The following is a 23,426-nucleotide window of genomic DNA, read 5'->3' as shown; positions in this document are numbered from 1 at the left end:
CATTTGGCAGGGGGATTTCTCAGCCTCATCCCAAGTGCCGGTGCCCACTCCCAATTTTAAACTGCACTTAGACACCGAGGGCTGTGGGTGCAAGTGGGGTGGGGTGGTGGCATCAGCTGGCATAGGCCAGATGATGCCCGCACTGCCCACTCACCACAGCCATGGAATACACCTCATCAACAGTCCCCGGGGCTCTTCTTAGCTTCTTGGGTTTGCCAAGTTAGCTAGTAGCTATATTGGTTCCAACCCTGTTCCAAAATGTTACAGCCCCGCCCTCAGTTTCACCTCTTTTTCCCATTTTTTTGGATTGTCTGGACGTGACTCGGTCATAAAATCAGTGGTGAGAACCTCCTATTTTTTGCTTCAACCTGCCCCCCCCCCCACCCACACACACACACACACACCAGCGGAACAATGGGCAGGATATGTCTAGTTCCTGAAAATGATGCACCAGTGGTTTTCTCCTATACAAGTACAACTTGGAAGGCATTCATTCCCACTAGAGTCCATTGCAAATGTATTGAGTGTTCAACACCTTTAATACTTTCAGAGTGGGACAGTGATGTGGAATCTTTCCTGCTGCTACTGCATATCCTGCAGCCTCGACCTGCTATGCATATCCTGCAGCCTCGACCTGCTAAAGAAAACACAGAAGAGCGTTTCTCAGACCATGGACCGTGTGTTGTGAAAAGGTAAATGCTGGACAACCAAATGTGATTTTTGAGGTACATGTGATGAAGAAAACTAATTAAAAATTGCTGTATTTGGTTTGGGTTAGCAATGGGGACAGAGCTGCTCGTTTGATTTTTGGAAGAGGAAGAGATGAAGGAAGGATCCTGGAGGAGGGACTGGACTACTGCTCCTCCATGATGTCGTAGTGAAAGGGCTGTCCACTTCCCACAGGAGGAACAGCACCACCTCCGTGCTCCAGCATGAGTCTCTCTCACCTTTTTTGTCTTGGGGAGAAATAAGAGGACGAGCTGAGGTGAGACAGCAGTTTTAACCAGAAGTCTGAAACACACAAGCACAGGTCTACCAGATCTCACCCCTGAGGCTGCGTTCTCTGTTTCACTTTAAAGGGCTAAAACTCCATCTGAGTCATCAGCTTCTCGCAATTCGGCACCACCTGTTGACAACCACATAGTTGGTTTAGACGACAAACCAGCAGGACCTGCTGATCCCAACCACATGTGTGGCCATGAGGTGCAGATTGCTAATCTGACTGAAAATGTCCTCTATTGCATGACTGATGTAGGGCAACATTGCAGCACTTGAATCGGTCCTAGAAGATAAAGTTGGGGACGTGTTGTTAATGGACAGATGTTCACAAGAGCCTCTAAAAATTATTCAAACAACTGGACAGGTGTTCTTATTTGCTGCCTTGAATCGCCCCTTGGGTTGCCACTTCCGGTGTCTGCAAGGATAGTTGACTCGGGCTACCGACACTTCTAGTTCATCTGTCTTTAAACAAGTTTTTATGAAGATGAGAAAGGTAAGAAATGAGTCAGCATCTATTCACATTTGATTGATACCCACAATATATGAAATGACTGTTACTGTCACTTACTTTCCCCTTTGTTAACTACTGCCTGAACCAGCTATTCATCACTTGACTCCACAGATGCTGTGGGTAGAAGAGCTGGTCTAAAGCTTTTGTTTCAGAAAACACACTGTTTCATGAGTTGTTAACTCTGATGTATATATATGTATATATATATATATATATATCACATATATAAATGTACACACACACATACATATATACCACTTGTAAGTCGCTTTGGACAAAAGCATCTGCTAAATACATAAACACATATATATATATATATATGTATATATATATATGTATATATGTATATATATGTATGTGTATATATGTATATATGTATATATATATATATATATAGGTATATATGTATATGGTATAAGTTTATCATTAGTATTAGAATTATTGTAAATGGAATAGTCATTATTATTATTTAATGTAACCACTGGACCTTTATGGGGTCCTTCGAGTCGTACAGGTTCTCCTACTCGAAGGACCCGAATCCAACAAGGGCTCGTTACCCCTGACCAGGCCTGCGGGGACTCAACTCGCGGTTCTTCAAACCAATGCTGAGTACAAAAATCGATTTAATCTATTTAGGATCAATTTCATATGATTTTTTTAAAATGGATTCATTACACCTAAAATCGATGTTTTGTCTTAGGGCAGTTCTTTTTGTGCCAAATGTGCCAGAAGGTTGACCAATCAAATGGCCGTATTTGTTCCAATTGTGAGATTGAAGTTTTTGCCGTCAAATCAGAGAGCTGGATTGTCACAGCCTCTCTGAGCAATCTGCCATTGCTCCACTCCGAGAGCTGACACATTAAGTATCTTTTATAGTTTTTTATTTTTAATGGAAATTATTAAAAACAGCATTGCAGCTCGTTTAGGGTAATTTAGATGGGACTATGAATGAATGAAGTTCAGCAGTAGCACTTGTTTCGTGGTGTCAGTACACTTTAAAACATAATTTTAATATAAGGAAAAGAATGACACCGTAAGTCAGGGCAGTGCAGTCGTGTGGCTCTAAATGCTGTTCCAGATTTTTTGAAATGTCGTGTTAGCTCGCTAACACACACACTAAAATTGGATTGATACAGAGAAGGTTAGCATGGCCCTTGCCACATCGCAGTGTGCACCAGTTAAACTGAGGTCGGGTGTAGGAGACAGTGTTGGAGGCTTGAAACAGCTCGAGGCTTAGCCTCATTAAGCCCTCTCGGGTGTGCTGTGTCCAGCTTCACCATCCAGAGTTTCTCTGCCCACTTCGGCTGCTGGGCAGTCCAGTCTGGGTTCGGCTCAAGTACTGTGGCTGTAACAGATTTCCACCCATGTATAAGAAAGTGTTGGACTAAATGGGTGTTTGTCTCCTTTCTCCTCAGGATGTTGTGTGAATGTGACCAGGAGTGTATTTTTGGTCTCTCCCACATACATTTTTTGACACGTTGCATGTTCTGAGATACACACAGTTAGAGGTGCGGGCGGTGCCTTTAATCCGGGTTAAGTAAACTGTCTGAGAACACGTTGTAGATCCACTGTTTGTGCTTAAAAAATTCCCCCAAATCATTAGATTTGGTTCTGATTGTAGGTCTCTATTTAGCTTTAACTAGATAGTCTTTTAGATTTTTGTTCCTCCTGTAGGCAGCCAGCACCTCATGGTCTCTAAGCGTCTTAGTTGTTTGGACAAGAGTCTGAAAATTCTTTTTGACCCCTCTGATGTAGCCCAACATATGTGGTGAATATGGCATAACAAGGGGTAATAGTGATGTAACCTTGATTGGTTTATCTTCCAAAAAGGTTCTGTGCACCTTTCTTAAAAAGGTGCGACAGTGCCCTCTAGTGGATAAAGTGGAAAATAGGATTTTCTTTGCCTCCTGGAAATCACTCTGTTGTGTGCAGATTCTGTGAAACCTCAGCAATTGTGACTTAAATATCCCAGCAAATGTGTGCTTCGGATGGAAGCTCGTTTTGTGGAGCAAAGCATGAGTATCAGTGGGTTTAAAGAAGTCTTTAACATCCAGTGTGTGGGAGGAGCTGAAATCCTTCCCTTTAAATGTGGTTGTGTCTAAGAAATCCACTGACTCAGAGCTTGTTGTGGCCTCTAAGGAGGAGGATGGCGCTTGTTCTTAAGGTTTCTCGTACTTTTTTCTTCTTTTTTAAAAAAAAATGTTTATTTCGGGAGTCCCAAGTGCGTAGGTTCGACTCCCGCTCGGTGCGAATACAAAAGTGGAAACAAAGAAAGCGATAACATGCATAATAATACTTATTCATATATACTACAAACTATTAAGACTAATTATGTAAATCTTTTTAAATAATTACCAATTTAAATGTAGTTAAAATTGTGATGAAGAACCACTGAGCTGTGAAATATATTTGTGATAATACACACGTAAAATTATAGAACATATATGAAAAAAATCTGTGTTGAAATATATTCATGTTATAAAAAACGTAATACATGTGTCTGTGTCCAAGGTCGTAAAAATAGTCTAACATTTAAAGTGTTTATCATTTTAATATTGAAAATCACAATAAAAAATAGAAAATCTAAAGATTATTTACATGTTCAGCCAAATTTTTTTTTTACTTATATATTTATAAAAGTAAAAGTCCCAAAATTAAAAAATGAGGTATTGTCCCAAAAAAGTCAGTGTTTTTCTGGCCCTCCTCCAGTCTTGCTCGTCATCTCCTTCTTCCACTCCTCTACAGACTTTCTGCCAACAGATGAACAGTAGGACACACCTGCAATGCAGGTGTGTCCAGTGTCCAGCCGCTTGGGCTGACCGCATTTGCTGCAGGTGAACTGCTGGCGGGCTGTCTTCGATGGTGGAGCCTGCACGCCAGCAGCAGCAGCAGCCTCCGCTGCCTTCCTCCTCCTAAATGCTGTTGTCCTTGGTACAGTCAGAACAGGAGGAGTCAGCGGAGTGGATCCCAGGAATAGATGAATGACGTGCAGGCTCTGAGCAGAAGGAGGAGGGAGGTTGCAGCTGGTGGAGGTAATGGTGGCGGCGGCAGTCCCCTGGAGGAAGGACCTGGCTGTTGCTCCTCAGGGAGGTTGTATTTAATGGGCTGTCCTCTTCCCACCTGTTCGGAGGACAGCCCTTTCGCAGAAGGGATGGGCCGGTGGGAGAAAGTTGGAGCAGAAACAGAACCAGTTCCCTGCTCCAGCACACCTTTCTCCCACCCTTTCTGTCTATGGCTGAACCTGGAAGAACAAGAGGATGAGCTGAGTTGAGGCTGCAAGCTTTAACCTGAAGTCTGGGGCCTGTAGCCCTGGTGAACAGCACCCGGCCGATCCACTCCTGCTGTTCTGCACTCAGAGCTGCCTGCCAGGACTCAGGCAGCAAATAGAGAGAGGGAAAACAAAGCAGCAGAGTGAGAAAGGCAACTCGGGTTGCAGTCACCAATTCTTGTCATGTGTCTATGCCCATATATGTCTGCTCTCAGAATTGTGTACTGAAACTAATTTCCCTCTGGGATTAATGAAGTTTCTTTGAATTGAATTAATGTCTGATGCCTCACCTTAGAGCTGGCAGCAGGAGGTGGGGGAGGGAGGACTGCAGCAGGGAGCGCTGGAGATTCCTGCGTGGCCTCCAGGAGTTCCTCATCTGTCGGTTCCTCCCGTCCCGCAGATGGTTTTTTTGCAGCCACAGGAGGCGGCGGAGAAGGAGGAGGAGGAGGGAGCGGGAGAGGTGCCTGTACTCCAGAAGCTGAAGCACAAGGGCCACGAGTTAGTGACTAGTAACAATTCAGTTGAACTGTGAGCTGCACAAACACCACAAGTCAAAGCAGGAAGCAGCTAGAGAGACGAGGATCTGACGATTATTGAGCACCAGGTGTCTGACTGTTACCAACAAAATATGAAAAGAGCACATTTCTGTCACTTACGTTGCCCTTGGTCAACTACCGCCTGGACCAGCTCTTAATCACTGGGCTCCCCAGATGCTGTGGGTGGACGAGCTGGTCTTGAGGAGGCTGGAAGTCAAATCATCAAACATCAGGCTTCTGCCCCAGAAAGCGTGAGTGTGAAACACTCAATGTGCTGACCTTGAGTACAAGAATACAAACGAGATCATTAAACAGACTTACGTGGAAATGCAGGCTTAGGGGCCACCATCTTTTTCAGTTTTGCCTGCATTTCCACCGCAGACAGAACGCCGCCCAGACACAAAGGCTGCAAATCTGAAAGGTGACAAAGTGTTTGTTTAATAGAATGTTATTTTAAAGTGTTGTAAACCATCAGAGATCAAATAGACAGAAAACATACTGAGATGCAGCCTTCGGCCCCTGGTAGGAAGGACAGACAGACACTCTGCTGCAGCTGGAGGAGGATGCAGCCACTGGGGTAGATGTGGTGGCGGCAGCAGCAGTGGTAGCACCCTCCCTCTGTCCCTCTTCCTCACGTAGCGGACGGCGTTCTCCATCTGCGAGCCTGGAGCTGGCGCCGTCCTTCTTAGATAGTTGACAAACCTGTACAGGTGAGACACAGAAGTTCATTCAGACTAACTTGTAAGTTGTTGTTGTGTTTTGACTCTATTGGTGGGAGACCATGGCTGTCTAGAAAGGAACTTACAAACTAAGTGGATTATTACTGTTATTATAAATAATACCATCATCATCATTATTAATAAAAGTAACCACCGGATCGTTTTGGGGTCCTTGGAGTCGTACAGGCTCTGCAGGCTCTCAAACTTAAAGTCCCCAAAGTCAACAAGGGCCAGTCCCTCCTGACCAGGCTGGAGGGATTTCACCCACGCCTCCTCAAACGCCTGCCGGAACCGGACTGCCTCAGCAAATTCCGGGTACGCCAAGGAGTAACGGGTGAAGGTTAGAATGATCAAACTCTGTTATGCACAGAGGAGGGGAGCTGAGAGATCCCACCTTGTTGGCCATCAGAGGGGACTGAGAGCCTGTCCCCTCTCGCTCCTTCTGGTGAGAAGCCACCACCATCACGGCGTAGCTCACGTCGTTCTGCAGGAGCCAGTGGAAAGTCTTGCCCTGGTAGGTCCCAAACTGGACCTTCCACCGGCTTAGCACGACGGTGGCGTTGTTGACATCGCTACCCTCGCTGGCGACGTGGGCCCTTGCCTCCACCTCCACCTCCTCTGGCTGCTTGGCCCTGTACCCCTGCCTCTGGGGTCCCACAGCCTTTGCCTCATCTGAGGCCCTGAGGATCAGGGTCCCATTGTTGGCCTTTATAAAAGTTGGATGTTCCATCTAAATAAAGGAGCAAAAGACTGGATGAGGAGCTGCAGGAAAACTAGGTTTACAGTTCATACAAAACCTGAGCAACTGCTGATCACTAACAGATTATCTTATTTTCATTAATGTTATGATTAGTGTACATTCCGTGTATAGAGCTGGTCAGTTTTACATGTATAGAGCTGGTCAGTTTTACATGTATAGGGCTGGTCAGTTTTACGTGTATAGGGCTGGTCAGTTTTACGTGTATAGGGCTGGTCAGTTTTACGTGTATAGGGCTGGTCAGTTTTACGTGTATAGGGCTGGTCAGTTTTACGTGTATAGGGCTGGTCAGTTTTACGTGTATAGGGCTGGTCAGTTTTACGGGTATAGGGCTGGTCAGTTTTACGGGTATAGGGCTGGTCAGTTTTACGTGTATAGGGCTGGTCAGTTTTACGGGTATAGGGCTGGTTAGTTTTACGGGTATAGGGCTGGTTAGTTTTACGTGTATAGGGCTGGTTAGTTTTACGTGTATAGGGCTGGTCAGTTTTACGTGTATAGGGCTGGTCAGTTTTACGTGTATAGGGCTGGTTAGTTTTACGTGTATAGGGCTGGTCAGTTTTACGTGTATAGGGCTGGTCAGTTTTACGTGTATAGGGCTGGTCAGTTTTACGTGTATAGGGCTGGTCAGTTTTACGTGTATAGGGCTGGTCAGTTTTACGGGTATAGGGCTGGTCAGTTTTACGGGTATAGGGCTGGTCAGTTTTACGGGTATAGGGCTGGTCAGTTTTACGGGTATAGGGCTGGTTAGTTTTACGGGTATAGAGTGGGTTTGTTGGTTGGTTGGTTTTATGTGTACGGAGCTGGTTAGTTTTATGTGTAAAGAGCTGGTTGGTTGGTTGGTAGGTTTACAGTTCATACAAAACCTGAGCAACTGCTGATCACTAACAGATTATCTTATTTTCATTAATGTTATGATTAGTGTACATGACATACTGTCCTGTCTTATGTAAAATAAACAACATAAGAAAAAAACTCACATTTCCTAGGTAGCCAAAAGCTAATTAGGAAACCCAGTTATTGGCTGGATTTTCTATAAGTGAAGATAAAACCAATCAGAGCCCAAACATGCACGATTGTGATGATGAACAACATGGTTGAATAAACACTTAAACATGGTTATTAATGCAATAAGGATGGTGTTGATTTAAAAAATTGCTTAAATACAAGCATATATTGGTTAACAGCAGCGTAATGCAGCAGCACGCTAGCTTAAACAACGTTGACATTGATGTGACACGCATCATGTGGATATAAAGGGTGCCACTAAAGTTTAAGAGTAAAAAGTAGATTCTAAAACCAAGGCAAGCAGCGCAACCACAAAAGCAAATTTAAAAAGGGAATTTATTCTAAAAGCTAGGATGATGCCCAAGATGCTCTCCACAATAAAGTCTGCTGGGCCTCCAGAGGACAAAGCAGTCCAATACGCCCCTGCATGAACTCGCCAGGGGGAACCTCCACGACCCCGCCCTCCGGCGGTACGCGTCGTCCTCGGGAAACCACAGGCTGAACGGCCCATGGATCCAATCCTCCTCCTCGGCCCCTGTGGCACACAAAAACTCCGGCAGTCAAAAGTCCCCAAGCACCAGACCACACACAGAGAGACAGCAGCTCCAGATGTAGCCAGGCACTGCTCCAACACTTACGCGCAGGGGCAGAGTAACTCTGCCCGTCTGCCGTGTCGCGCTCCGTGCCCTGGCTTCTCCACCGCGGATCTCGCTCTTCGCTGCTGCTCGCTGTCCGCGCCACAGGTGAACCCCCTCCTCGGTCCAAGACTCCAACCGGACCCAGCGGCACCCGTGCGCGCACTGCTCATGTGTGGAGGGAGGGACACCCACGCTCTTCCACACTCTGCCTCCGTCCCTCATCCGGGACCGTACTCCTGGTGCTCCTCTGTTCGGGCGGGGGGGTCCAGGCACATGTGGTCCTCAGGACGCCGTCCCAGGGTGCGTCTCTGCCCCTTAGCTCATCCCGTCTGCCATCCTGGCTCTCTCTCTGTCCCTTTTTGTGTCCACGCATTCCTCCCTTTAAAAACTGTCCTGCCTGCATCTGTCCATTAATTGGCTGTCCAGGCAACACTCTGCCGCAGGTGAAGGTGATTAACACAGAATGAACACACAATGTTGCACCACAACTAAAAACACACCATCAATAAAAACATGCACATCAGAATAAGCAAAAACACAACCAATAAAAATGTGCGCATCAGAATAAAACAAGTAAAACATGCAATATAAAATAAAACATTAGTGCAACATCACCACTCTGTGACAGATATTTCACCACATTACAGTAAAAACTAAATCCTGTACAATCTAAATCCCCCTAAACGAGCTGCAATGCTTTTAATTTTTGTAAGTTTTTAGATTACAAACAAGTATAAAATATAGTTACTTCTCAGATCTCGGAGCAGAGCAATGGCGGATCGCTTGGACGGACTGACAATCCAGCTCTCTGATTCGTCGGCAAAAATGTCAGTCTCAAAAAATGGAACAAATACGGCCATTTTATTGGTCAACCTTATGGCACATGATAAACTGCCCCACCCTCAGTGTGTAATTCATTGTGTTCCATTTAGACAATTGTGTTTTCAGTTTTGCTCTTCAGTGTTCTTTCCATGCTTGGTAGTGTTCACCCAAAGGCTACTTGTGTTTAAGCAATGAATGGTATGTGTGTGTCATGTGAAAATGTGGCTGTGTTTACCAAATGAAAACACGTGTTCCATTTTGTGAACATGTTACGATATGTGATGGCAGGGTTTTGTTGCAAAGGGAAGCCATGGTTTAGGAATTTGTGTGTTATGTTTGGGGTTTTGTGTGTGCAGTTTTGAAAGAAACGTACAGTTTTGAAAAACGCATTTTAGCAATCGAAAAAAACTAAAAGAAACTGATGTCTTTAAGAAATCTAGATTCAGAACCAAATGGTGTAAGATTGTGGAATGCCATTAACAAGGAATTTAAAGAATCAACTACGCTTGCTATATTTAAAAAATGTATAAAATCTAATGGATTTAGTAATTATGAAAAGGAGAATTATGTCAAAGATTAGACATGAAAATATTAGAAAGTGACTGAGGTTACTATGTTTGTTTGGTGGATAATTTTATTTCGTGAAAAGGGGCAGAAATCATAAGATTTTTTCTTCTATCTGCTCCTTTTCATTCAAATGTTTTTTTTTTCAATATGTTAATGTATGTTGTATTTGTTTATTTTATACATTGTGAATGAATTAAAAGATTTAAAAAAATGTAACATCCACCTCTCCTGAACTTCGTATCATCTATCATCTATCAGCAGTAAAGAGTTAAAGCTACATGTCACAAATGTCACATAGGAACTTTTCATTATAATGAATGTAAATGTTTTAAATCCATCTAGGGGTGGGCAACATGTCATTCATAGTATTACCTGTTATTATTTCCTGCCAAGAAAAAAAATCTATCATGTTAAGCTAACTTCATGATGTAGTTGCATTCACTAAACAGGATTATGTTCATCCGTGTCATCAGCATGAAGTTATTGAAGGTATCAAAGCAAACATGGCTGGAATCAGTTTTACTGTCATCTGTTTCTGTGTGTGTGTGTGTGTGTGTGTGTGTGTGTGTGTGTGTGTGTGTGTGTGTGTGTGTGTGTGTGTGTGTGTGTGTGTGTGTGTGTGTGTGTGCTGCTGTAATGAGTGGATGTCTCCACTGTGGGATTAATAAAATTTACTCTATTATATTAATTCATATCAGCCAGTAGGAAAAAAAATGTTTGAGGAATTTTGGCCTTTCCAGACTTCCGTACCAGAAACCTGGTTATGGAGGAGGGGTTCGTCTCACAAACAGGGAAAACGCACAGTTTTTTTTAAGAACTTTTATTGAACCTTTGCAAAACGAACAAAAGCGACTACATTTCAAAATTAGTTAGCAGAATGACATTACAGAGTAGCTCCGAAGTCAGTGTTCATCTCAACTTGCATTTTGTAGATACAATTCAACTTGGTATAGTAAGAAGACAATAAACAAAAAAAAATTCAAAACAAAAATAGAACATGAAAGGATACAAGTAAGACAGCATGAAAAAAACAAATTATGTGTATATAAATAAAGTTTTACAAGGGGGAAGTAAAAGAGCAAACAAGGTCTATTGTGTATACCATCCAAAAAGCGGTTAGAGATTAGTGTTCACAATGCAATCATAAAGCTTTATAGCATTGGGGGTGGACATTTTACCTAAGGATCTCAACAGCAGTTTAATTTCATTTTTGAGATTATTCCACGTAGGTGGATTTTTGAGATATCGGCATTTGTGTATGAAAAATTTTGTTAAGATTATGAGATTATTAATTAGAAATTCATTATTTTTATCTTTTAGTATAATGCCAAATAAGATATCTTCAACTCTGAAATTGTTTATATAAATTTGGAGTTCAGCCAATCCTGGAGTGAATTCCACATCATTAAAATTTTATCACATTCATAGAAAAGATTTTTGGTCGATTCATCGTTTCGTTTGCATAAGTAACATTTTTCCACATTGAACTTAAATCTAGTTTGTATAAAATGGTTTGATGGGTAAATATCATTCAAGGTTTTAAAATGGACTTCTTTATACTTTGGGGGTAAAGAGAATTTTAGATAGTTGTTCTCAAAAATTTAATTTCTTCTTTTGAAAAGTTGTGTAGTAACGAGAATCTGAGTATTGGGTTTGGATAAGAGGTTTTTAATTTGTTTCTCAGGAAAATATTATTACAGTTTTTATTAAAATTTTCTATCCCATCCGCTGCTAATATTTAGAGTCTAGGGTTAAATATATAACCGATAGAAGCTTTAACTAGATGAACCAGAGCACTTGGGATATTTTTAATCACCTTATTATATTCATTTTCAAAAATTTCAACATCATGCTTGAGATTTAAGTTCTTATGTGAAATAATATGTCCATTTTCATCTAAAATATGTGTCACTGACCAAATTCCTCTGTCCATTCAACTTTTTACAAATATGGTTTTGGTTCTATCCAAAATAGTTCTATTATTCCATATCGGAACATCATGTGGGCTGAAGTTATGTTTGAAAACCATTTTTCCAAAAAAGAGGACTTGTCTGTGGAATTCAGAAAGTTTGAGAGGCAATTTCAGGATTTCAAAATCACATCTTAATAGGAATTCCATTCCTCCAACTTTTTCAAATATAAATTTTGCAATTGTATGCCAAATTTCCTCTATTTATTAAGAAGGATTTAAGCCATTTAAATTTTAATACTCCATTCAAATTTTCAAAATCTATTGCTTTTATACCACCGTCTTCATAATTCTTAATTAAATCACTTTGTCAAATGTAGTGATTCTTGTTCTTCCATATAAAATCAAGATTCATTTTATTTATTTATTTAATAATTTTAGGAGATATGGCCAATGATTGAGCAGGGTATATCAGTCTAGAAATGGATTCCATCTTTGTTAGAGGAGTTCTTCCAAATACTGTCAGATCTCTTTGAAGCCAACTGTTTAAAATGTTCTTGTTTTTTCTACTGTGTTCAGAAAGTTCTTCTGGTTGGAACATTTGTAATATAAATTCCTAGATAGCAGATTTCTTTTTTAACAGGGATGTTAAACAAGGAGTTCCCCGGGCCTTCATGTATTTTTATTAGTTCACATTTATCAATATTGAGATTTAGTCCTGATACCTCTGAAAATAATTTAATTGTTTTTAAAGTTGTTGGGATTTGGTTTCTGTCTTTTAAGAACAAGGTTGTATCATCCGCTAATTGACTAACTAGGATAGAATTATCATTTATATTTAGACCTTTAGATGAATAGTGAGCAGCTCAGTGACTAAAATGAATAAGAGGGGGGAAAGACTGCATCCTTGTCTGATTCCTCTTGAAATTTGAAATCTAGGGCAGGTTCCATTAGAGAGTGAAACGGAACTATTAATATCTTTATGTAACATAGCGATTATATTTAAGAATTTTTCACCAAAGCCAAAGAATTGTAGGGTTTTAAATATAAACCTGTGTTCCACAGAATCAAATGCTTTAGAAAAATCCAAGAATAATATCAATCCTTCATCTGGGAACAAAGATTTGTAATCCATAATATCAAGAACAATACGAATATTATTGTGTATTGATCTACCTTTTAAAAAAACCTGATTGAGTTGGACTAATAACTTTTAATAAACCCTTTTTCAGTCTAGTAGCCAATGCAGTTGTCAGGATTTTATAATCTGTGTTTAATAAAGTTATTGGTCTTAGATTATTTAGGAATCATTTGTCTTTACCAGGTTTGGGTATTAATTTAATTATTCCTTGTTTCATTGTTGCCATTAGTTCATTAGAATTAATACATTCCTTTATAGCATTATAAAGTAAACATTTAATTTCATCCCAAAAATGTTTATAAAAGTTTGACGTCAGACCATCAGGACCAGGTGAACGATTTAAGCGCATCTTTTTATTGCCTCATCCAGCTCTACTAATTTCAAGTCTACCTCACAATCATTTTTAAAACTGTTTTCAGTTTTGGGGATATTATGCTGAATTAAGTTAAAAAAAGGTTTCCGCATTTCCTTCATCAAATGAGGCTTCATAGATTTTGCTGTAAAATTGAAATACTTTTTTAGCATTTTTTTTAGAGTCTGTACATTCTTTGTCTTCAATTATGAGGGATGAGATAGAATTTTTACTTTGTCTTTGTTTTTCTAACCTGCAGAAGTACGCTGCACTTCTTTCCCCTCCTCCATCCATCTGGCTCTTGACCGAATATAAGCTCCTTGAGCTTTCTGTAAATAAATTTCATCCAATTCGTTTTGTGCTTTGGCTAAGTTTATTATGTCTTTTTCACACCAATCAATTTTACCATATATATAAAGAATGATTTGAATGAGATTTGACTCCTTCTCATTTTTTTGTCTTTTTAGTTTTTTGCTAAAGACAATAGAATGTTTCCTTATTGAAAATTTTAGAAATTCCCATTTTTGTACAGCTGTTTGAAGATCATTATCTTTTTTAGTGTCTCTTATAATTTTCTTTATGCCGTCACAACATTCTCTATTTTCTATAGACTATGACTCAATTTCCGGTAATCGCTAATATATTTTTTTCCTTCTTGTAAACATGTTATGTTTAAATTAACTACACAGCGATCTGTTAAAGGACTACTTGATATTGTTGAAGAACATTTATAGTCTGCTATAGCATTAGATATTAGCCAATAGTCAATTCTTGAGGATGCCTGACCATTAGGTTTTCTCCAAGTGAAGGATCTAGCATATTTATTTAGCTCTCTCCAAATATCCACTAGATTATTCTGGTTCATAAAGTCACTCATTATTTGATTTGGATGATAATAAGAGTATTTGCTTGGCCATCTATCTAACCATTCATCCTGAGTTAGATTAAAATCCCCTCCCGTTATGATATGGTCTGTGGCGTTTTTATTTTTAAATTCTTCAATAATGTTGGAGATTTGAAAGAGAAGACATTTGTTTTTCTGTTCATTATTGTACCCATAAATGTTAATTAACATCACAAGTACCCCGTCTACTTTCGTTATGCATGCAATCCAGTGTCCATCAGAGTCAGCTTTGCCTATTAACACATCCCCTTCAAGCTTGTTGAAACATATTGCTGTCCCAGCTGAGCGATTGGACCCGTGACTGAAGAGGATTTTGTCTCCCCACTGTTGAGACCAGAACTTTTCATCAGTTTTGTCCGAATGAGTTTCTTGAAGAAAAAAGAAGTTAGATTTTTGCCCCTTGCAGAATAAAAAGATAGCCTTGCGTTTAATTGAGTCTTTGAGTCCCCTTACATTTAAAGAAGAAAAATAAATATTTGTCTCAAGTTGAACCATAAAACACACAACCGAACAATAAATGGGTTTAAAACCACCAAAATAATATTACCACTAAGAGGTAGGAGCTGAAACTTTTGAAAGCCCTTATTCTGAGTGCTCCGAACAAAATGTCATTTTCACCTTTGTAGTTCATTATCCTTTTATCCGTTTTCCGTTGATGAAGCCGTGTGGACCTCTGAAGCCCGCCGTCTTCCCCTCCTTTCTAGCCTGGTCAATCTTGGGCCACAGCGCCTGCCTGGACTGCCAGTCCTCCCGGGTCAGATGCTCAGCGAAGCGGATTCCTTCCTCTTTGGTTCTCCTCCAGATGTCATCTCTGATGTGTCTTTTTGCAAAGAGGATGATGATATGCCGATGTTTTCCTTCCATGGGTTTACCCATCCTATGCACCACGTCTACTACATCATCCATTTTCTGCAGCATTTCTGGCATAATTCTCCCCAGAATTTTGACAATATCCTGTCTTGCGTTTTCATTTAATTCTTCTTTCCTCCCAATCAGTAGAAGAGACCACCTTCTTCTGTACCTTTCTGATTCCAGAAGACAACTCTTTATGTCTTCATTTTCTTTTTTGAGTGTTTCCACGTGTTTCTCCAGATCTTTGACTTTATCTTTACATTCTTTTAGATCTACTGAGTTGAGTTGCACTGTCTTAGCAATAGCTGTTAGCATGGCGCTGTGCTGCTGCATTTGTGAGTGCATGTCCTCCATGCGGTCATCTAAACGTCTACCAAGCGAGTCAATGGCTTTTAAAATAGCATCTAACGACATCTCATTTTTACACTCTTCGGTCGTACCTTTAGTCTTCTTTTCATTCAGGGTTTTTTCCGGCGTTTCCCTGCCTCGCTTCCCTATGCTAGCAACATCCATGGGTGAAGCGTAGCTGTGTTCCTCCTCCTCCGTTGCTGGAACAAGAATCTTTGCAGGCTGTATTTTCTTTGGCTTCATCATTTTGTGGGTTACATATAAACAGGAATCATGAGTTTTCACGGAGCTTTTCACTTGAAATCAGTTATTTTTCATGGGCTGTAGTATCCGAGCTCGTCAGCACGCCCTAACAGAACGCCATCTTCCCGGAACCGCGGGAAAACACACTGGTGTAATGTTTTAATTCACAGCGTCACCAACTGATGTAGGAGAGGGAACATGTGAGTGAGTTACCACGGTAGGAAGCCCAGCTTGCTGTGAGAGTAGCAATCTGTGGCTGAAGAGTGAAAAGAAAAACATTTGGGACTGAAGCTCTGTCAACAACGGCTGGCGACACGGCTGGATTTCTAAATAAAGCATGGTGCACGCAGCTGCAGCTCACGGTTCTGGGAGAAAGAACGGGGCATGGCCGTCCCATCAACAGCAGGTGGAGCTCACCGGTCTGCCCATCTCACAACCAGAGCAGGAAAAAGCACATCGGCTTGGATTATATAGATGGGATTCTGTGTGAAATAAGCCAGTTAAATTATTACTTAAGTGTTGTTTGTGTGCTTGTTGTTCAGTAGCTAATGCTATAATTCAGGGATTCCCAAAGTGTGGTGCGCGCGAGCTGCCGCTAGGGGGTGCGCGAGGTGAAAAGTGTAATGGCTGCAGAGCTCAGAGAAGTCTGTCATATGTCACCATTAGAGTAGAAACTCATTTGTGGGTGGGCCAAAGAAAAAGTAAGTGGGCACAATAAATGTAATTGAAAACAAGCTTCATAATGACAATGCGCCGAGCTTCAGCACTCTGGCCTGCGCACGCCGATATGTTCCGTATTTGATCATTTTTAACGTTGTTGGAGAAATCTGAAGGTGGTGAGTCATTCTGGCAGATTGTAATTAACACCTGTCTCATGCAGGTGTTCTGACATTGTAAACCTCACACACACAGAACATTGTGGATGTAACAAAATAACAAGAAATGATTCCCATTCAGGCTATTAACAGCGCGCTGAAGATCTGAAGTTCAGAGTGTGTCTGTCAGAGGTCAGACGCGTTCCAGCGGAACCACGGCTCACGAGTGCACATGTGAGCACATCTGGGCTGGGCAGAAGTCATTTTACAACATTGGTTTAAATAGCGCCAATAACGAGACGCGGTGACTGGAGCGGCTGTGCCGCGCGCGCGCACACAGATTCAATAAGCGCGCACGCTGCTTTAACTCCGGCGCGCCGTCAGACTGAAGGCAGAAATGAACGCTGCCTCCATCGTGATAAAAACTTTAAGAGGTTATTTTTCATTCAAGGTCAAATTAAGATATTAGCTTCTGGGATGAGTCGGGTCCGCTACAGCCAGTGACTCCTCATGAACCTGACCACAAGTCCTGTTACTGCAGCATTTGCAGGGGTGGACATTAACTTCAAAACCAACCGGCCAGCCGGGCCGGTAACTCTGAATATTTACCGGCCCCGCCAAGAATCTACCGGCCCCGCTGGTCAGCTGCCAAAACGAGTCAAAATAACAACTGAACCGTTTTAAATGTAATAAACCTTTATTTTGTACACATTCACAAACATAATAACGTATTCAAGTTTGAATTTGTTTGTTCCCTCAACAAAACTCGATTTTGTTGTCGCATACTTCCGGCATACAACGCAGTACATCACCAACTCCGCTTTGCTGTACTCGAGCCATTGGCTGTGTTCGAGATGAGCCAGTTCTGCGCAGACTAGACCAGCGGTGATCGGCGAGCAGTGCATGCCGGTTAGATTTGTGTCCGAATTGACGCCGACTTGCTCTGACGTCATGCATACGTAGGCAACGATAACCTCGTGAGATCAAGGCGGCCGCAGATTTTGGAGCAAGGCGCTGCAGTTGCTCTCCACTGACTGCAAAACCTAGAGGATGACGGGAAATGCCTGGCTCTCACCTGATCTAAGATCTGATTGGTTCATATTTTGATCCAAACATCCGGTGGTAGAACATGAAATGTTAGTTGTTCACATGTTTTCTGTAAATCATGTTATGTTGATGATGACAACTATATAGGCCGTAAAGAGAAATGTGTTTTGTGTTCTGTTGTCACGTTTCCTATGAGCACACTGAACAGCTGCTTATTACAGTCATGTCTTCATATACAATATATGATATCCACAAGCACGTGAGGATGTGTTTCAGCTGCTAACGGGCACCAGAATTAAAATTGAAAATTGAACAAGTGTGAATGCTAACGCGATATCTTCATCCATCGTCACCCCCGAGCTACACATGCAGGGAAATCCAAGAGATTCAACTAGAGGCGCGCCTGATCCGAACTGAGCACCGGCCGAATTTCGTGAGCGATTCTCTTCTCTGCGCTTCCGTGGCCGGTGTGTCCCCGGCGTAAACGCCGGCTTTCAGCCACTCCCTCTGCTGCTTCCGTCTGCTCTCGTCTGTGTTCCAGGCGAGGCGCTGCTCAACTCGAACACGGCCACTCTCTGTGCCTCCCGTCTTCTTTAAACCGCCAAGAATCATTCCACTCACGCACACGCTTCTCTGCTTCATACCGTTTCGAACTGTCTCGCTTCTCCTCACCAGTTTTAAAGCGTTTTGCCAGAGATTTCATCAAGAATTCCCATCCCTGTGGTGGCGCGATCTTCCTGCGTGCTTGTGTGTTTTTAGCGTGGTTCCACTTCGTCTTTAATAGTGAACTTATAGTTCACGTGACTATAACTAATCGTGCAGTACGTGCACGAATCGTACAAGTGCAGTACGTGCAGTACGTGGCTAGAGGCGCGCAGGTTCACGTGCGCGAAACGAAAACAGCGGCTTCCTACAGGGCGCGGCCATGATGTAGGTGAAAGCCGGTGTGTAAATGACATAAGGCTTGGGCGCCACCCGGGCGGTAAGTCGTCAAGTATTTACCGCCCGACGAGAAAATTTAGCGCCATTGGCGCTCGGGCGCTTTAATGGTCCACCCCTGATTTGTTATTCCAGTCAGCGTGGCAGCGGATCGCAGATTCAGCCACACCATAAAACAGCAATAAGTCGGTCTGAGGTAAAAGTGAACATCATGGCTATATCTTGTCCCCAATTGACATTTGATTACGCACAAGTAGGTGACCAGTTCAGGTTTACGCACAGGTTAAACGTTCCTACTTTAAGAAAACCATTAAATTGCATTGTTTATGTGCTACCTGGGCACTCTATTTATTTAAAATGAAATCAAAGGAAATTGTAATGGTATCGAATGTTTATTAATTACTATTTAAAAAATGAAAGTGATGGGGAATTTTTTTAACCCTGTCTGTTTAGCTTGACATGAGAGAGAGAGAGAGAGAGAGAGAGAGAGAGAGAGAGAGAGAGAGAGAGAGAGAGAGAGAGAGAGAGAGAGAGAGAGAGAGAGAGAGAGAGAGAGAGAGAGAGAGAGAGAGAGAGAGAGAGAGAGAGAGAGAGAGAGAGAGAGAGAGAGAGAGAGAGAGAGAGAGAGAGAGAGAGAGAGAGAGAGAGAGAGAGAGAGAGAGAGAGAGAGAGAGAGAGAGAGAGAGAGAGAGAGAGAGAGAGAGAGAGAGAGAGAGAGAGAGAGAGAGAGAGAGAGAGAGAGAGAGAGAGAGAGAGAGAGAGAGAGAGAGAGAGAGAGAGAGAGAGAGAGAGAGAGAGAGAGAGAGAGAGAGACGGACGGACGGACGACATGGTCGGGACATAGAAGGGGGTGCGCGGCTAAATACGTTTGGGAACCACTGCTATAATTAACATCATCTGTTTTTTTTTTCATAAGCCTTACCGACTGTGCGTGATGCATGTTTGGGGAGCGCAGGCGCTGGTTTAGCGTGAGAAATTGGAGGTGTGGCGTGAGGGCGTGTGAAGAGGGTCAAATGCGTGTGTCTCACGCTCAGTGTGTGAGAGTTGGCAGCCCTGGTATATATTTGTTAAATTAAATATGTAAGCGAGTTACTACCTACTAGTCACCGAAGCTGCAACTACTAAGCAACTAACCAACCATAGCTAACTGCTTTGGATATAAAAAAAAAAACATTTCAGATACCAGCCTGATAGCCACAATTAGTTGACTTATATTTAAACTTGAAAATTTTTCCCAAAGTAGCTGCAGTCTTCTGTTCTGCCTTTTGAAAGTACTGTGGTGTATTCTGGGAAATTTTCGACCAAGGCTAGGCTACAAGACACCTCCCGTGTATCCTTGCTCAGATAGCTAATAGGCTAACAGAGAGCACACACCTCTGTAGAACATTGGAACAAGCCTTGGCGGTTCCTGGTGACGTATCTCCTAGGCAAGGGTGGGGCCAAGACATCAAGGCAAAGTTCCTTGGCATTGAGAACCACCCTTAGACCTGCTCCTATGTATTTCAGAACAGATTTTTACAGTTATATGTTATGAAATTTCCTGTATTTTTCAACAACTGGGCATCTTTTAATTAGTTTACAACAACATTTTGATGGATATTTCCAGAGATTAATGGGAGAACTACACATTGTCACTTTAAATAAATGATAAATGACCCGCACTTGTATAGCGGCTCTCAGAGTAAGTACTCCAAAGCGCTTTACACTAGTGTACCATTCATCCACTCACACACTGATGGTGATGAGCTACGATGTAGCTACAGCTGCCCTGGGGCGCACTGACAGAGGTGAGGCTGCCGAGCACAGGCGCCACCGGTCCTTCCGACCACCATCAGCAGGCAAGGTGGGTTAAGTGTCTTGCCCAAGGACACAACAGCAGAATTCTCTGTCCGGAGCTGGGATCGAACCTGCAACCTAATGTGCATAGGCATCACAGTGGGAACTGTGATGTTCTGCAGCTGACACAATCTAGTTTATTTTCACATTAATAACATCACTATTTGAACAGTTCTTTTCTTTAACCTTACCTATGTGTAATAAAACACATTAGCCTACAGTTACAAATTTCTTTCTTTCAGAAAATAAGAACAATCTCATTAAAATTAATGTAATGTTTAATTTGTTGTGAATAATATAATCCAACTAAAGGTGCAGTTCAAACCAGTCATTTCCATTCAGCTAGGTTGCACAGCGTCGCCGCGATATTCGATGGGTCTCCTCTCCAAAGTCAACGCAGTGATTAAAAAAAAGCCCATTTCTGTGACTATTCTAGCCTACCTGATAGGATTGTATATTTAAATTCATTTTTAATAATTTTGTTTAGTTACATTTTAATTATGATACCATACCCTGTCTCTGGTTTTGTGATAAAGCTTGATAAAATGTGGTTTTAGTGTGGAAAGCACCTTCTTCAGTAGAAATGAATTCACTGGAGGCGAATGAAGAACCATCTAAGATGGCGCCCGTCCGCACCAATAGGAAGCGCCAGTCCACGGTGCATCTGTGGGCAGCAGTGCATCTTGGGAAGCATCCTGCCTGAAACAAACCGACGAAGAAGAAAAGAATAGTTCGTGTGTGTGCCCTAGCGCACATCGCTGTCTGATTTCTAAAATAAAATAATCTGGATTCCTTCGGAGAGCGAACGGTTACGGCTTCCGTTCATAGGTAAATCTTAGCGCACGCATCCACCTCAGCCGCAGGAGATGTTCCGCGGTCGGCCTCCGCCCAGAGGCTACCCACCGCCATTCGAAGGCCGTGGTCCTGCACTAAGGCCTCACCCTGCACCAGGTTACCGCGATGACCAGAACCGGCACAGACCCCCCTACCACTCCGACCATCGTGACCACGGGCACCTGGACCTCTACCGTCACTCCCCGTCGCATAGGAGGTATCCTTCCCCCGGAGCGGGGAGTCACCGCAGCGGGGAGTTCCGGTGTGGTGGTCCCCCGGCTGAGGTGAGTGGATCCGGGGACAAACTACACGGTAACTCTGGGTGAACGGGTAGGTGTTTTCTCCCAGGAGCAGAAATGCTAAACAGTCGCTGCTAACGCGGCTAACATCCGCTGCTAACGGCTAACCGCAAACAAAGCTCAGAGCTTGTGATTGAACACACCGTGAGATGAGGAGCACCTTTTATAGTGCAGTACAACTCAAAACACACCGGGTAGACCACACCAGCGGTGGAAAACGCAGTGTTAGGGAGGAGAGACTATAACGGGTTGGGTGATAGATGGATGTCAGGGTATCCGCGGGTCCTTAAAAAGTCTTAAAAAGTCTTAAATTAGCTTTTCCAAATTTAAGGCCTTAAAAATCCTTAAAAATGACAAATAATCCTTAAATGCAGTTTCCAAAGGTCTTAAATGACCAAAGACCCAATAAACAAGATTTTTTTATTGCTATAAAATTTTCGTGAATTTGTAGTTAGTGTTCAGCGTTTTTGTGTACGATGTTGGCGTAAGCGGAACCGTACACATTCAGTTGGTTGTGAAAGGGGACTATTTTTAGATGAGCACATTAGCTGGTTAAGCTAGTGGGAGCTTGCACCATGGGGAAGTGCAAGTTTAATGGTAACTGGATGGCTAATCCCACGTTTGCGACGTGGTTAGCACCGGTTCCAGGCAATAGCTGGAAATTATAGCTTAAATGAAATTTAAAAAAATAGCTTAAATTTGGTCAAAGTGGCCTTAAAAAAGGTCTTAAAAAGTATTAAATTTGGCTCCCTTCAACCTGCAGATACCCTGGATGTACTCTATTAATCCCAGTGCAGTGTAGCAGCAGCATTACACACAGTTAAAAATACACAATAGCAAAAGTGACAGAAACAGGGTGGGGGTCGCTGTTCTTTTCTACGGTGCTATAACCCCGCAGGAGGGTACACCTGAGTGAGATTTACGGCCTAGTTATGGCACGTTTTAGAACACCTGTAGGTAAACACCTGTGTGAGTACAGTGGTGATGTGATTGAGAGATTCACTGGGTCACCTGTGAGTTACAGATGAATTTGTTTTCAGCTCACATGTTTTGTTGGTTTCTTAGAGGTCCCCTTCTCATCGGGGTCCAGCTCCTCAGGATCACAACCTTCACATCACCGTGGGGAACGAGCTGTTAGGACCAGCTGGACCCACCCCTCCACGCCATCATGACAGGTAGTTAAATACCGCCTAATCCAGCCGTTCTGATTTCCTTCAGCCAGACTTTACTGTTTCTGGTGTCAGAGTTCACACTTCTCCTGACGTTCCAGCTTTTTCACATGGTTCCAGCTATGGTAGTGGAACTTTCCATAGTCTGTTGCATGTTTTACGGACATGGTACTAGATGTGTCTCTTCGCATAAGTTCAGACCAAAAGTGTTTTACCACAGAACTTGTTTTTGTTACAGATGTTTTAACTCAAATGTCTAAATTCTGTTCTGTTTATATTTTCACACAGGGACTATTCTCCGCGACACGAATGTGAGCAGGGTCGAAGCACAGGCCTTAGTCAGGTCAAGAGGCGAGGACGGAGCATGAGCCGCAGTCCAGATCGTAGTCGGGCCAAGAGCCGAGGACGGAGCAAGAGCCGTCCCCGGGGTCAGAGCCGTAGTCCGGACCGTAGTCGGGCCAAGAGCCGAGGACGAAGCACGAGCCGCAGTCCAGATCGTAGTCGGGCCAAGAGCCGAGGACGGAGCAAGAGCCGTCCCCGGGGTCAGAGCCGTAGTCCGGACCGTAGTCGGGCCAAGAGCCGAGGACGGAGTAAGAGCCGCAGTCCAGATCGTAGTCGGGCCAAGAGCCGAGGACGGAGTAAGAGCCGTCCTCGCAGTAGGTCTAAATCCAGGTCTAGATCCCGGGGCAGGAGTCACGGGCGGGACCGTGGTCGCAGCAGCAGCCGCAGTAGCAGGTCAAGCAGCTCAAGTTCTAGCAGCTACAGCAAAGACAAGCATACCTTCAAAGAACTGGAGCACGCTCGACGCAAGAAGGAGCTGGAGGAGCTGCTGATCCAACCCACCAAATCCATTCTGAAGAAACGGAATACTTATGATGACTCACCCTCTGTCAGGGTAGGATTGGACCCACACTCT

The 23,426-nt window shown here is 42.9% G+C and overlaps 2 protein-coding genes across 4 annotated transcripts in view; one reads left to right on the top strand and one right to left on the bottom strand.

Annotated features, from left to right (window-relative positions):
- Positions 1 to 5,475: 5,475 nt before the first annotated feature.
- LOC107376411 (uncharacterized) lies at positions 5,476 to 20,905 on the bottom strand. Of its 3 annotated transcripts, none has more exons than XM_054750653.2 (6): positions 20,778 to 20,883; positions 19,747 to 20,286; positions 6,428 to 6,763; positions 5,814 to 6,016; positions 5,636 to 5,728; positions 5,476 to 5,521 (listed from the first exon to the last, which is right to left on the bottom strand). In XM_054750653.2, the coding sequence occupies exons 3-5, from the start codon at positions 6,761 to 6,763 to the stop codon at positions 5,650 to 5,652; spliced, it is 618 nt and encodes a 205-aa protein (XP_054606628.2). In that variant the 5' UTR covers positions 19,747 to 20,286; positions 20,778 to 20,883; the 3' UTR covers positions 5,476 to 5,521; positions 5,636 to 5,649. The 3 variants fall into 3 exon arrangements, with proteins under 3 accessions (XP_054606628.2, XP_054606627.2, XP_015800972.3); XM_054750652.2 differs by having other exon boundaries at positions 19,747 to 19,865; positions 20,102 to 20,831; XM_015945486.3 differs by lacking the exon at positions 19,747 to 20,286 and having other exon boundaries at positions 20,778 to 20,905.
- znf318 (zinc finger protein 318) overlaps positions 20,835 to 23,426 on the top strand; it is a 25,935-nt gene continuing 23,343 nt past the window's right edge. Inside the window, exons 1-3 of the mRNA XM_015945487.3 lie at positions 20,835 to 21,326; positions 22,407 to 22,516; positions 22,799 to 23,405. Of these exons, the coding sequence (XP_015800973.3) occupies positions 21,075 to 21,326; positions 22,407 to 22,516; positions 22,799 to 23,405 (969 nt within the window). The 5' untranslated portion in view covers positions 20,835 to 21,074. The remainder of the gene's footprint in view (positions 21,327 to 22,406; positions 22,517 to 22,798; positions 23,406 to 23,426) is intronic.

The sequence above is a fragment of the Nothobranchius furzeri genome, chromosome 12, assembly GCF_043380555.1.
Source record: "Nothobranchius furzeri strain GRZ-AD chromosome 12, NfurGRZ-RIMD1, whole genome shotgun sequence".
Classification (NCBI taxonomy): Eukaryota; Metazoa; Chordata; class Actinopteri; order Cyprinodontiformes; family Nothobranchiidae; genus Nothobranchius; species Nothobranchius furzeri.
The sequence above is the reverse complement of the archived record's forward strand: the minus strand, read 5'-3'. Positions and strand labels throughout refer to the sequence as shown.